The 13,521-nt window shown below is 38.7% G+C and overlaps 4 protein-coding genes across 13 annotated transcripts in view; 3 read left to right on the top strand and 1 right to left on the bottom strand.

Moving 5' to 3' along the window:
* LOC105174684 (probable inactive receptor kinase At5g58300) lies at window positions 673–3,801 on the top strand. Of its 3 annotated transcripts, none has more exons than XM_020697606.1 (3): window positions 673–1,038; window positions 1,544–2,912; window positions 3,058–3,801. In XM_020697606.1, exons 2-3 carry the CDS (start codon window positions 1,601–1,603, stop codon window positions 3,675–3,677), a joined length of 1,932 nt encoding a protein of 643 aa, XP_020553265.1. In that variant the 5' UTR covers window positions 673–1,038; window positions 1,544–1,600; the 3' UTR covers window positions 3,678–3,801. The 3 variants fall into 3 exon arrangements, with proteins under 3 accessions (XP_020553265.1, XP_011095166.1, XP_011095165.1); XM_011096864.2 differs by having other exon boundaries at window positions 673–1,042; XM_011096863.2 differs by lacking the exon at window positions 673–1,038 and adding an exon at window positions 1,041–1,182.
* Window positions 3,851–9,484, bottom strand: LOC105174685 (uncharacterized protein MCAP_0864). Of its 7 annotated transcripts, none has more exons than XM_011096865.2 (15): window positions 9,335–9,484; window positions 8,427–8,720; window positions 8,247–8,291; window positions 8,076–8,138; window positions 7,904–7,966; window positions 7,714–7,776; window positions 7,509–7,571; window positions 7,306–7,368; window positions 7,064–7,126; window positions 6,802–6,864; window positions 6,588–6,650; window positions 5,708–5,767; window positions 4,976–5,116; window positions 4,740–4,832; window positions 3,851–4,610 (listed from the first exon to the last, which is right to left on the bottom strand). In XM_011096865.2, exons 2-15 carry the CDS (start codon window positions 8,652–8,654, stop codon window positions 4,107–4,109), a joined length of 1,575 nt encoding a protein of 524 aa, XP_011095167.1. In that variant the 5' UTR covers window positions 8,655–8,720; window positions 9,335–9,484; the 3' UTR covers window positions 3,851–4,106. The 7 variants fall into 7 exon arrangements, with proteins under 7 accessions (XP_011095167.1, XP_020553266.1, XP_020553267.1 ...); XM_020697607.1 differs by lacking the exon at window positions 9,335–9,484 and adding an exon at window positions 8,959–9,321; XM_020697608.1 differs by lacking the exon at window positions 7,064–7,126.
* On the top strand, window positions 9,638–12,558 carry LOC105174683 (ubiquitin-conjugating enzyme E2 28). The gene is made up of 4 exons (XM_011096861.2): window positions 9,638–9,917; window positions 10,338–10,465; window positions 11,206–11,310; window positions 12,135–12,558. Exons 1-4 carry the CDS (start codon window positions 9,848–9,850, stop codon window positions 12,276–12,278), a joined length of 447 nt encoding a protein of 148 aa, XP_011095163.1. The 5' UTR covers window positions 9,638–9,847; the 3' UTR covers window positions 12,279–12,558.
* Window positions 13,384–13,521, top strand: part of LOC105174681 (thioredoxin H9) — a 3,657-nt gene continuing 3,519 nt past the window's right edge. Inside the window, exon 1 of one of the 2 annotated variants that reach the window (XM_011096858.2) lies at window positions 13,384–13,459. The gene's annotated coding sequence lies outside the window, so the exon portion shown is untranslated. The remainder of the gene's footprint in view (window positions 13,460–13,521) is intronic. The other variant, XM_020697613.1, reaches the window with a different exon arrangement.

The following is a 13,521-nucleotide window of genomic DNA, read 5'->3' as shown; positions in this document are numbered from 1 at the left end:
TTATAATTGATGACATGAAATGCTCTGGGTAGGTGGTTTGAGGGTGTCTACTTGGGGGAAGTGCTCCTGCGTTGCACGATGATCACCGGGCGCCAATTCTGTTGGCCATTAAATATGGAGTTTCCCAGCACCAACCAATCATGTGCTTCTGCTACCCATTCCCAGTATGATATTATATCTTGTTTCTCCCGACGCTCTCCATTTACCAAAAAACCATGTTGATGTTCTCGGCAGTTTTAATCGAGTTGTATAGAAATTCTTAATCAGGGTCTGCTGCCAGTGAAATGGTACGCTAAGTTAGTGTTGGTCCATATATGAAGATGGATGTCAGAGAGAGTATTAGGTGGGGTCGAAAATCTAATTCTAGTTTTTTCGTTTTTACTTATATTAAAGTATGGAGGGGATTACCAACCCCAACTGCCGCTGCTTCGTCAACGGTTTAAACTATTTTTTAAGATGAGGAATCGATATTATCATAAGTGGGGTGGCATTTCTTCAGTCATCGCCCAATAATTAGATGGACTGTAGGTAGTTATAGAATTATACGAGTGCTTTCTTTACGATGTGCATGTGGGTTCTCTCTCTCTCTCTCTCTCATTTTCATGAGAAACAATAATCTCAACTTGAACAACCCCATGCCCCATATGCCATTATATCAGAATCCAAACCAAATTCCTTAGCGCGTTAATATTGGTTTTAAATTAGATGAAAATTAGTTGTATCTTACGCTATCCCGTTCTGCTGCTTCAGCCCAACAATAAAGATTAAAGAGAAGACATGGAGATTGGTGCAGTTAATTCCGGTTGCTTGACGAAGAAGCCCCCAAATGACTTAAAAAACCATTCTCTCAAGAAAAGAAAATCTTCGGATCCGTTCAACTATACCAAAACACTTTCTCTCTCTCCTTTCTTTTCTTGTTTGTTCCAACAAGTTATATACCATCTTCCTTCTTGACCGTACAGAAAAGAGGGAATCCAATTTACAGCAAAAGTTGTAATAATGCCGTTGGAGCTGGACGTTGAGTTAGGGAGGAAAAATGTATGTATGTAGCGTACTCTACTCCATCTCTCTCTCTTTTTAAGTTGAGGGACAGGGAACAGGGGACAGGGGACGACTCTATCTTAATTATCCCACCATCTCTTTCCAATTCCTGTATAACACTGGTGTCTGGAACTCATCAAGGTTAAGGCATTCAGCTTCTTTAATTAATTCCCTCTTCCCTCTTCTCTCTACGTCTATATATATATATATATATGTTTCTGCAATTGTTGTGTGATGTAGTGTGCACTGTTTCTTCTTGTCTTGTGGTCAAATTTTAATGTTGGTGGGGCCTCACTGTCTTTGCTTTAAAAGAATCGTGGCTAGCTTAGCTGTTGAACACAACAATCTGCATATACCCAATTTTTTGAAGTCTGGGAGTGTAATAAGCCTCCTTGAACAGAAAAAAAATTAAGTTTTGTCAATGGACTTACAATGTAGATTATAATGGTGTTGTTAAATGATGTTATATACGTACCTTTCACCTATTCCTTCCTTCCTGCAGGAGCAATAAATGCTGCTGAAACCTGCTGCAGCTTCAGCTTCCTTGTAATCAGAATTAATGATGAAGCTGCTGCTCCTGCTTTCTTCTTCTTCTTTCTATTTGTTCTTCTTCTACCTATTACTAGCGCCAACCATCACTTACACCATCGCAGACCTCAAATCAGACACACAAGCCCTTCTTGATTTTGCTTCTGCAGTAGCTCATGCTCCAAAACTTAACTGGAAGAATACTTCTTCAGTTTGCAGCTCTTGGGTTGGTGTCTCCTGCACTTCCGATGCTACTCGTGTTATGGCACTTCGTCTTCCTGCCTTTGGTCTCATTGGTCCTATTCCACAAAACACCTTAGGCAGATTGGACGCTCTCATCACCCTCAGCCTTCGATCCAATTACCTCAATGCCACTCTTCCCTCCGACCTTCTCTCTCTTGCTTCCCTCCGCTATATCAACCTCCAACACAACCACTTCTCCGGTCATATTCCCTCTTTTCTTTCTACTCACCTTAATGTCATTGATTTTTCATTCAACTCCTTAACAGGTAACATCCCCCTTACAATTCAAAATCTTACATATCTTACCACTTTATACCTCCAAAACAACTCTCTCTCCGGTCCCATTCCTGATCTCAACCTTCCAAAGCTTAACCAATTGAATTTTAGCAATAACAATCTCAACGGTTCCGTTCCATCTCATCTCCGCACATTTCCTGCTTCGTCATTCACTGGAAACTCTATGTTGTGTGGGACGCCCCTGGATAACTGCCCTTCACCTTCACCTTCACCTTTTCCTTCTCCTGGGCGCAGCCCATTTTCTCCAATAATCCCTCAAAGCCACAAGGCCAAGAAAAGTTTAAGCACAGGAGCTATAGTTGCAATTGGAGTAGGGAGCGCCACGGTGCTAGTTGCTCTAGCTTCGGTGATGTTGGTATGCTGTGTGAAGCGGAATAGAAGTGCTACAGATGGAGGGCTAAAAGGAAAATCAGCATTTCAAGGGCCAGGGAGACGTGAGACGGCTAAGGAAGACTTTGGGAGTGGAGTCCAAGAGGCCGAAAAGAACAAATTGGTGTTCTTTGAAGGTAGTTCCTATAATTTCAATCTTGAGGATTTATTGAGAGCTTCAGCTGAGGTGCTAGGAAAAGGAAGCTATGGTACAACCTATACAGCTGTCTTAGAAGAAGGCACGACGGTGGTGGTGAAGCGTCTCAGGGAGGTGGTTGCTGGGAAAAGAGAATTTGAACAACAGATGAAGGCAATTGGGAGGATGAGTCATCACCCCAATGTTGTTCCCCTTCGAGCTTATTACTATTCCAAGGATGAGAAACTCCTCATTTATGACCATGTACCTGGCGGCAGCTTGTCCGCCCAACTCCATGGTACCTATCCAATCTCCAAGCTCCGATCTCCTCCTCATTTTGGCCAACTTGCATAACATTCTTTTTAAGTTCAGGGACTTAATACTGTGCCTTCACACAGAAGTGTGTTATTTTCCATTTATGCTATGATGATTGATGTCTGCAGGGAACAGGGACTCTGGAAGAATTCTTGACTGGGACTCAAGGGTAAAAATTTCCCTGGGAGCGGCCAAGGGAGTGGCGCATATCCATTCTACTGCTGGTGGTAAACAGACTCATGGAAACATCAAGTCTTCCAATGTCCTCCTCACCCAAGATTTCAATGGATGCATTACAGATTTCGGTCTTACTCCTCTAATGGGAATAATCCCTACAATTCCATCAAGAAGTGCTGGTTATCGAGCACCCGAGGTCACTGAAACTAGGAAATCTACTCAAAAGTCAGATGTTTACAGTTTTGGTGTTCTTCTCCTGGAATTGCTCACAGGTAAGGCACCAACTAAGTTAGTGGGCCAAGATGAGGTAGTAGATCTACCAAGATGGGTCCAGTCCGTTGTTAGGGAGGAATGGACTGCTGAGGTTTTCGATGCTGATCTGGTCAAGTATCAAAACATTGAAGAAGAAATGGTGCAAATGCTTCAGATTGCAATGAACTGTGTGGCACAGGTGCCAGACGCCAGACCTGCAATGGACGAAGTTGTTAAGATGATTGGGAAAATCCGGCCATCAGATTCCGAGAATCAATCATCATCAGAGAAGTCCATGAGCCTTAGTCCATCGTTGTAAAGATTGTTTCTTATCGCACCTAAGCTACAGATATTTCCATTCTCTATGAAAAACCAGTGCACGGACATTTCAGGTGTTATAATAATTTTTCCAACAGTAAGAAGTATCTGATTGTTCACTTTCACTGGCGAATCATGGGTAACATTACTAACAAGTCGATTTACATAGTCAACTATGATAATTAACATACAATAAAACAGTAAATTCATCTGTTTATACCCATCCTTTAAAACATCTGCAAAATAGCAAGTAAAGATGCTGTATAAACAGAGCCATATTTTCTTGGACACTGTTGTGGAGGTATCTATCGACTAAAAAAATGCACAAGATCCTATTTAGGTCCACGCCTTGCCGGATCTGTGGTGTCAGAGGCTTCGTCTTCTAAACAGTAGTGTTATAAGCCAGAGGTGGGTTTCAGTAGCCTGAATTTCAAGTGCTCCTATTGACTAAATCAGCTCCACTGACATACCTAGCAACAAATGATATTAAACGGAATGGAGCACCAATCAATGGAGCATCAGTGAGCGGAACATCAATCTCCTCATCAAGTTGAGCCACTTCTATATTTGTTTCCCTAACTTCATTCTCATCTAATGGAATTTGCACAATTTCATCAGCCTCTGATATTTCTACAAATTTTGCAAGTTCACTGTCACCATTCTGATTCACATGCTTGCTGTTCCTCTGATCTTCAATCATGATATCTTCCAAAGATTGGTTGCTGCCAGAGAAAGGCATCATCTGAGTAGCATCATATATAGAATCAGTAACCTGAGCTGTTCTGTGCCTATCATCAGCTCCAACTGCCCAATCAGGCTTAAGAACTGAGCCGCCAGCAATATCAGCAGACTGAGCCCCTGGAACAGAGCCAGTAGAGAAAACATATTCTGTTCTTGCACCACTTCGGTCAAGCTCAGCATACAACTCATTCACCTGATAATACAATTATCGTTTAGACAAAACTTTTAACATAAGATTTTCTATTTGGCTGGGACTCAAGGCACAACCCTACCACCAAAATAGATCATACACCACCTATTGGCAATAGAGTTTGGCAGTTACCTTTACAACAAGCTCTGAATTTTCTGATATCAGTTTCTCAACTAGTGCGCGTGCAGCTTCTATCTGGTAGTTCACGCCCCCATCTTCACAAGTCTGAATCAGAAGAAAAATTTACCAGAATGATGCACAGCATATACAAAATAATAATAACCACCAAAGTGAAAAAGAGTTGTTTCTTGAACGTCAAAATCTCAATAGCCACAAATGCAGAGAGCACAGAAGACAGAATATCTCACTGCTTTGTTGTTCTCAGAGGACTGAGGAAAACCAGCAGCATTCTTAAGATTGTTGATCTCTAACTTTAGACTGGAAACAATTTCAGTCAACTGTTGCTTTTCTTTTAAGAGACCCTCCCTTGATAGCTCCAGCTCAGTCACCTGCCAGGCTTTGATTTTAATTTCCAGTATCAGAATAAACAAGGATGCTTTGAGTAAATAGGCCAAAAGGATAGAAGTAGTATATACATTATGCAGTAGCATTTCAATCATTTTCATAAATCCCAAGGAATTAAATTTATGAAAAGGGAGGCCTCGTCAACATGATCTCATCAATACCAAAGCATTACGTACTACTTGCAGAAGAAAATCTCGGGATCCATTTAACTTGATAAATTCCAAGCAAGACTTATAGGGTCAAGGGGAGAGGGCAAATGGGAAGTCATTTTCATCTTCTTTCATGTGCAATGGAAGTACAGAATACGAGGAAGAAGGAGATCCTTTCCAACCCACACTAAGTTGCAATCTTTGCTAAGTCATTTCTCAACAAAACTGAACAAGATGGCAAGGGCCTATTGCTTCTGCAAAGTGTCCAGAAAAGCATTTGAATCATGGAACTCAGTAATATAAAGCAGACTGTAGTTGGTGACTAACACTAACACAATCCAAACAAATTGAAAGATAAAGATCTTTGGCAAACAAAATCTATTTAACCATTTAATTTTAACTAGATTATGCTGCTAGGGTAGGTACCTGAGCTTGTAAATTAGTGTTATCACTGGTCAGCCTGGTAATTGATTCCTTGGCCGAGTTCTGTCACAGTCCAAAACCCATACAGAGAATCAGTGTCTCCACAAATTATTTCTACTGACAATAGCAGGCGCTAAGCTTACACAGTAAGGTTAACATAACTGACGAATCATCTAATAGCTTTAAAGCAAAAGCCTCTTGTTTTCAACCAACTGAAAGCTGCTTTTCATTGTGAACAACAAATGTGAGATGGGAAAAACTACTGGACACATAAAAACTCCCCATCAAGCAAGACAATGTCTGTGTATGATTCACATATATATTTCATTTCATTTGACAGTGTTTTTAGCCGGAAGAAGAGTTCATAGTGCAAATATAGAAATTGATTGTTCAAAGTGGTCAATTTGGTTGCGAATTGCAGTGTTACAATAGAAGATGAAAATGGAGGTAGTACTGGAAGATAGAGGCTGGCAGTAACATTTAATAATACATGCTTAAATAGTCCTTATATGTTACTCTGGAAAATGAACTAGTAAATAACTAATAGTTTTGACTCCTACCTAAGTTTTTATTAACCAGACTTAGGCTAGCACTAGACAAACAAAAATCTGAACTTCAGCTTTGCAGCTGCCAAACTAGCATAGAAACCACCAGATTACGCTAGTGCCCTATAAATTTAGACAGAATGACAGAACAGATTTATGTTTCTGCTGGATACGGTTAGGCAACAAAAACCAACAATGACCATGCATTCCCTTCTGCCTTTATTTCTGTAGCTGCCAAAGGGAACAAACTAATAGCTCAAACATGGCTTCCAGTTTTCCAGAATGCAGCAGTTAAGGATGGGAAATAAGCATTTCCATCCAATAAAAGCAGTGTTAACCTCTTTCAGGATCAAGGAATCTCTTTCTTTTTCCAGCCGTCTTAGCTTTTCTTGTAAGCTCACCTGTGTTTAATGCTATAAGTTAATTCATTGAAACAATGCTAGCTCCTTATTTGCTAAATCATGATGAAGACCAAAACAACAGAAGTTTAAAGCAAGGATCTATTTAACTTCTTCTTCTTTTTTCTTTAGGTAAATGCAGACTCATTTTTACCCCTTTCAAATTCAAAAATGCAGCTTCTTCTACCAACCGATCAATTTTCTCCTCAAGGCCAGCCTGCAAGAGTGAAGTTTTGAACATCAAGATATAAGGTATAAACAAGTGAGGAAGTACAAGCAACGAAGAGCACTGGCATTCAGAGTAGAGAGGACATGCTGCTGGCAACAAAAAGTGATGTTTTGATATAATAATAATAATTGTGCAGAGTTCTAAATTTTGAGATTTCAGTACAATTTTAGAATCTTATGAAAGTCACCTCTTTCTGGACCCACGAATTCTTTTCATCCTCCAGTTGTAGAATTTTCATCTCCAGGCTAGCCTTAAATTATTCAGAACAATTTAGAAGACCAAAGTTCTTTCAGAAACAAAAAGAAAGGGAAAAAGCTTACTAATTTACTGTAAGACAGAACAAATTAATGAAGAGAATAAAGATATGTGTAGGCTTTTATTAACATATAACCTTCTCCCTTCAGAAATAATCCCATTATGTAATGTTACCTCTTTCTGCAGGTGAGCATCCATTTCCCTTTGCAATCGTTGAATTTTCTGTTCTCGACAACCCTGTAAAAGCCTTGAAAATATGAGCTACTTTCAGAAAGTATAAGAATCCCACAAGAAAAAGTATAATTGAATACCAGAGGGAACATATATGCAATCCAGAATTTCGATCTTATATAATCTGTTACTTTTATATAACTTACCTCTTTTTGGATTATTATGTTTTTTTCCTTTTCCAATTGAATAATTTTCCCCTTTAGGCTAGCCTGTGAAGTGAACACTGTCAGACACTACTTCCTTTCTGGATTCCTTGTATAAATATAAGAGGTGAAAAATTTATCGCATCCACAAAAAGAATTCAACTGATGGTGAATGTTAGTTTCTCTTAAATGCAATATATTTGACTACCTCGTTCTGCATTGATGCATTCTTTTCAATATGTAATTGTTTGATTTCTTCTTTTTGACTTGCCTGTGAAAGCAAAATATTCATTACATCTTTGACAAACAAAAAGAAATGTGCCAATCTAACGAATATTAAGCCAACTATCCAGAGTCTGTAAACAAAAGCATTCCCTGGTAATTTAATTATATATTACCTCTTTTTGTGAATTTTCATCCTTTTCATTCAGCAACTGGTTGATTTTTTCCTTAAGGAGAGCCTGTAAATATACATTAGATATACACTGAGTAAAACAAGTAAATGATAAGAGGAGAAAAAACAAAGAAGACAAAAGGTAATATAACCAAAAGAAGTAAAGCTGGACCAACCTCTTTCTTTGTCTGTGCATTCTTTTCTGCTTGCAGTTCTTTAATTTTTTCTTGAAAGCTAGCCTATATCATAAAACTTGAGGTTAATAGTTTTTCATAAGAATGTTAAAAACAATGATTTCATATGATAACTTATGAAAATAGTACTATATAGATCAGTAATGTCCTTACTTCTTTGTCCAGCCAAGACTGTTTCTCGGCTTTGGCCAAATTTGTCTGCAAACAAAGTGGAAAATCACGGGACACATATGAAATAAAATGTGAAAAAGGGTTTATAATTGATACTCTCATTGAGATGCAACCTCAAGCAGGCGCACTAACAGACATACACGGAAGACAAAATAAACTCACTCCTTCAAGTCCATTAGCAAGATGCTCATCCCTATCTACAACTATGTGCCCTCCAGTATCATTTTCTATAGTCCGTGAAACTTGACCGTTCTCTTGGCCTATGTATGAAACATGGCCTTGACTACCAGACGCTGATTCCCTGGCATCAAGTGTGACATTTTCTGTCGGTTTAGTAGCCTGCTTATTCTTCTTCTTCTTGTTTTTCTTCTTCTTCTTGTCTTCCTCCATAAGTGGATAATATCAAATATTGACAACTCCAGTGAGCAGTTGTGTCAAAGTTGCACCAAGCTCAATCTGTTAGGTTCTAAAAGCAGTTAGAGTAGCGGCATAAAAAGCTAAACTTTGTTTTCTTAGAATGCAACTGACATTGTAAAGATGATGGGGTTCAGAAGTTTCCTAAGCATGTGATTCAATGACACTGAAAAATCCAAACATGTAATAGCATGCATACGGACACGGAAACCAGGATAACAGTCCTATCATCGATCGAAGAAAAAATAACAAGAAGTAAACAAATAGAGTATGAAATTACACAAGTGATAGAAAATACAGCATCAGATCCCCAAGCCAAATAAAATTGAACACCTTCCGCAGGTCAGTGTTGGATACCGGTTTTCTCAAGGATATGAGGGTGAATGAAATCAGATCAAGAAGAAGCTTTCCACAAAAAATTCGGATTTCAGAAGAAACTGAGTTGGGGTATTCAACATTGAAAAAGGCAAAAGTAAAAAATAAAAATCAAACGCACATCATTATGAACATGTAGGTAGAAATCCGGAAGGATAACAGTAAAAACAAAGATTAAATATTAGTATGAGGAATGGATCGGAATGAAGTGGGGTTTGGGGAGGTACACACAGGGAAGCTGTGCAACGGCGGAAAAAATAAAGGAAAAAGGATTGGCGTACGCTGAAATGAAGAAAGCCTTTGGCGAGAGGCTGAGGGGCTTTTGTTCTTCAATCCAAATTGAAGCTTCTGAATTCTGATTTAGACAAAAGTGAGAATGAGATTTGGAGAGTGCATTTGTAGGTTTCAGTTTCACTACCCGCACCCCACCCCACCCCACCCACATTATAAACAAAAAAACTATAATTATGTGATTTTTATTTATTTGTTTAATGCTATTACTATGGGTTTGTTGGTGAAAGAATATATTTTATTTTAATAATAATTCTATTCTACTTTGGTACTAATATCATTGTAATATCTTTTGTCCATGAATTTAGAATTTAGTCGATAAGGTCTCAGCTTAATTGCAGTGTTGGGTGTAATCCAAGAGGAAGTTGATCTCCTCTCTCCTTCCCCATTACTGCCATCTGTTCCTTTTGTTTGCCCTAAGGGATTTTTGCCTTCTCTTTCATCCACGCACTTTTGCTTTTTTTTACATTGCTTTGGTAGAATTTCATCCACACCTTCAACTCATGGCTTCAAAACGTATCCTCAAGGAACTCAAGGATCTGCAGAAAGACCCTCCTACCTCTTGCAGCGCTGGTACTCTCAACCTCTTATTTCTTTTTTACAGCCATCCTTATTAGTCTCTTGGTGAGGATGCTTTTTTGGCTCATGAATTACAACACTTTCCCTTTCCTCTGAATTGGACTCACTGCGCATGAGGTCGGAGCTTTAACTAGATGAGAAAATGTACTTGTACAATTGCATTTAGAGTGCTGGTTCATTAGAAATGATTGGCAAAATCAGATAACAGTGGCCTACGCCGCAATGCACTGTAGCCGGTGCACGCTGCACCCATCTTCTTCATGCATCCAATATTAACTTCTTGGTGCTATGTGTGTGTGGATCCACTCACCTCGTCTTAAATATGATTGTGTTAATCTGCAATTTGGTGTGATTTCTTCTGAGTTCCTTTGTTTTCCCATTTCATCAAACCACGATGGATTTTACTTATCACAGGACCTGTCGCTGAAGATATGTTTCACTGGCAAGCAACAATTATGGGGCCCACTGACAGTCCATACTCTGGCGGTGTATTCCTTGTTACAATCCACTTCCCTCCTGATTATCCATTCAAGCCCCCCAAGGTGGTATTTTAACTTTTTTTCATTCTTTTTTACATTTAAAGTTAGCTAGCCTGTTTTCTAGAATGAATGCATTTTCCAGTAACTGTATTTCTCAGACTTTGCAAGTCAATAAGCATGCTGCGCTCTAGTTACAAATAAGACAGTTAGAGGCATAGACAGCATTGAGCACCTGTGCTCTGTTTAAACTTTTAACAAGTATCTAGTATTAATTGGATCTAACAAGTGGCTTTGGCGGGGCAGTTCACTTTTAGGGACTTCAACAATTAGTTGGTGGATGCAATTTCTCATTTGAGCTGTGGTTGAGGAACTAAAGAGGCCGACCCTTTGAATTTCTTTTTGGCAGTAACATAACACGATGTTTGTAACTACTATTGTTTTGTTCATAGATATAGCTAGGGAAAGCATATATGTTAATACTCATCAGTAATATAATACCAATTTACCAAAGATTGGATGAGATATGCTTAATCAAAAAGAGAAACTTATGCACACTGTATGGAATGCAAGTGCCTGTTGCATGTAGCCTACTGAAAAGGATTATGTTTTGCATCTTTTTTATCAAGTTATCCCTAGTTTAGTGCCTGGTATATTTGGTTTCTGATGTTAGCTTGTTTACATCCTGGAATAAACCCGTTCTTCTGGGAGTAGAAGCGTACACTCATGTTTCGTTCATTTTAAGATCTTTTAAATTCTGGGTTATTCTTTCTGTCTTCTGAATTCTAATGGAGCCTAATATTTAGGTTGCATTTAAGACCAAAGTTTTTCATCCAAATATCAACAGTAATGGAAGCATATGCCTTGATATTCTGAAAGAACAATGGAGCCCAGCACTTACCATCTCCAAGGTATAATGTATTTTTTTGTTTTCTTTCAATCAAAAAGTTTCATGCTTGGCTTCCTTTCTTGTCATGATATGATGGATATCATTATAAACATTAAGATGCTTGCCAAGATTTGTCTATATTTCGGGGTATTTCTTTGATCTTGGTAGACAGAGTGTTTCGAACATAACGAGGAAATGCACTGCACATAGCTGAATATAGCAGCTCTAGATACTAAAGTTCAATTTTGACATTAGTTTAAGTGATGCCTTATACTTGTCGTAGTTGACTTATTTCTTAAAACTGCATCAGAGTGCATTCTGAAAAATGCCATGAATCAAGTATACTATTAAATGAAAGGAAATGGTATTTCTGTATGGTTATTTGGTTGATACTCTCAGCAAATACCTCTATGACTAAGACTCCCTTCTCTAATTCATGATGCCTAATGATAGGAGTGTGCATTAAATTAGCTGTGACCACCACCAGTTCACCCATGAAATTACAAAACCTGTTGGATCAGTTTTGTATGAAGTAAGACTGGAATTTATGTAGTGTAAATAAAGTGATAATGCTTCCAAAGTTGTATTTTTAAGCCTCCCTTTGGCTCTGTGAATATACCACTTCAATATTACTGCTACTGCATTCAAGAGCTACTCTTTGGAATATTGGTCCAATTAGGACTTGAACATAGTTGAAATTGTTTGCCATAATTTTTTGCTCTTACATGGAACTCCAGCTCTCAGATTGAGAAAGTTTTGTCTACATATTATTCTGTCTCTTAGGTTAAGCGGATTATCATACTTGTAATGTAGTATTTATTAGCAAATATTATGTCTATTAACCAGGTCCTGCTCTCAATTTGTTCATTGCTGACCGATCCAAATCCTGATGATCCACTTGTACCTGAGATAGCCCACATGTACAAGACTGACAGGGCCAAGTATGAGTCGACTGCACGCAGCTGGACACAGAAATATGCCATGGGATGATGGTGGTGGATGCACTTCCCATCCTTAATTATGTAGTGTTCTTGTAGTATGACCCAGCACATCACGAATTAAGCAAGGTGGAGGAGTTTGTGTTCAGTGGTTGGTTTTCAGCTGGGATATAAAAGAAGGATGAAATGTTTAGTGAAGTTCTTTTTGCTTCTATATAGCATCGTATGCTTGTGTGAACAATGCATTTGCTTGGTGTTCTAGAATTGGAACTTTGGTATTCGTGTTGGTGGCTTTTAACCAGTTATAATATATAGTTGTGTCATTAATTTTATATTTTGTTATAGAATGTTGTGTCAATTTCAGTTTAAAGTTTCTTACAGCTGTTATGTTAAAGCAGAATGTGGAAAATAGTAGTATGACTAAAAAGTGAAGCAAACGGGTAAAGTCAAATTTTGGGGGTTCTGAAGAAACAAGTTAGGGTGAAGCAAAATTCATTGAGTGTGTGTTGTGTGGACCAGGATGCCGGAATTGGCAGAATGTGCTGTGAATTGAATTTGAGGGTGTGGGTGTGGGTGTGGGTGTGGGTGTGGAGCTGAGGGCGAAGGGGTTACGAGTTAATAATTTGTGGGATTGTCAGTATTTTGGTATGAGGTGGAGGGAGGGAGGGAGGGAGGAAGGGGCGTCAAGTCATCTTTTAGGTTTAGTTGGATGTCAGGGTATGTTAAATTGTGGTTTGGTAGAGAAATAAACAGGCCATGTGTTGGGAATTAGGAGGCGGTGGAGAATTGTGAGTGGGAAAAGAACCAAGGACCAAAGTTGTACAAACATACAGAAATTTGATCCCATAATAGTGTACTATGTAATGATGCCACGTCATAAGAAGAAATAGGGGTTAATTATGTAAAATGGTGAGAGAGATGGAGATGACTTTTTTATTATTATTATTTAATTAAATTAGTGGAAGGTAAGTAGTAAGTGGTTGTATAGGGAATGATTTTTTGGTACAGGAAAGGAAAGGGGCTCCGATTTCTCTTCTCATCTCCTCTCGTCTCGTCTCGTCTCGTCTCTAATGTATTATTATATACTTTTTTTTAAAAGTATTTAATCTTTAAAAAATGAATAAACAGTTTTGACAGACTTACATATATATATATATATACACACAATATCATCATCATCCCGTCGCTTACACGCTGGTTTTCGGGTCACACCACAACTGAGCCGCCTCTCCGGTCAAGCTTTTCCCTCTCATATCCCCCCCCCCCCCCCCCCCACCCCAACTACCCCGCAATTA

Source organism: Sesamum indicum, linkage group LG11, assembly GCF_000512975.1.
Source record: "Sesamum indicum cultivar Zhongzhi No. 13 linkage group LG11, S_indicum_v1.0, whole genome shotgun sequence".
Lineage (NCBI taxonomy): Eukaryota > Viridiplantae > Streptophyta > Magnoliopsida > Lamiales > Pedaliaceae > Sesamum > Sesamum indicum.
This window is presented reverse-complemented; position numbering and strand designations above follow the sequence as displayed.

Bases quoted from the DNA above. Each gene is read 5' to 3' on its own strand.
- LOC105174685 (XM_011096865.2), bottom strand. From the start codon at position 8,654: ATGGAGGAAGACAAGAAGAAGAAGAAAAACAAGAAGAAGAAGAATAAG. The intron at 7,777-7,903 runs GTAATATATAAT...TTGCTTTCACAG, and splicing joins ATGAAAATTCACAAAAAGAG to GCAAGTCAAAAAGAAGAAAT. The intron at 7,572-7,713 runs GTAGTCAAATAT...TTCACTTCACAG, and splicing joins ATGCATCAATGCAGAACGAG to GCTAGCCTAAAGGGGAAAAT.
- LOC105174683 (XM_011096861.2), top strand. From the start codon at position 9,848: ATGGCTTCAAAACGTATCCTCAAGGAACTCAAGGATCTGCAGAAAGAC. The intron at 9,918-10,337 runs GTACTCTCAACC...TACTTATCACAG, and splicing joins TCCTACCTCTTGCAGCGCTG to GACCTGTCGCTGAAGATATG. The intron at 11,311-12,134 runs GTATAATGTATT...TCTATTAACCAG, and splicing joins CAGCACTTACCATCTCCAAG to GTCCTGCTCTCAATTTGTTC.
- LOC105174684 (XM_020697606.1), top strand. From the start codon at position 1,601: ATGATGAAGCTGCTGCTCCTGCTTTCTTCTTCTTCTTTCTATTTGTTC. The intron at 2,913-3,057 runs GTACCTATCCAA...TGATGTCTGCAG, and splicing joins CTTGTCCGCCCAACTCCATG to GGAACAGGGACTCTGGAAGA.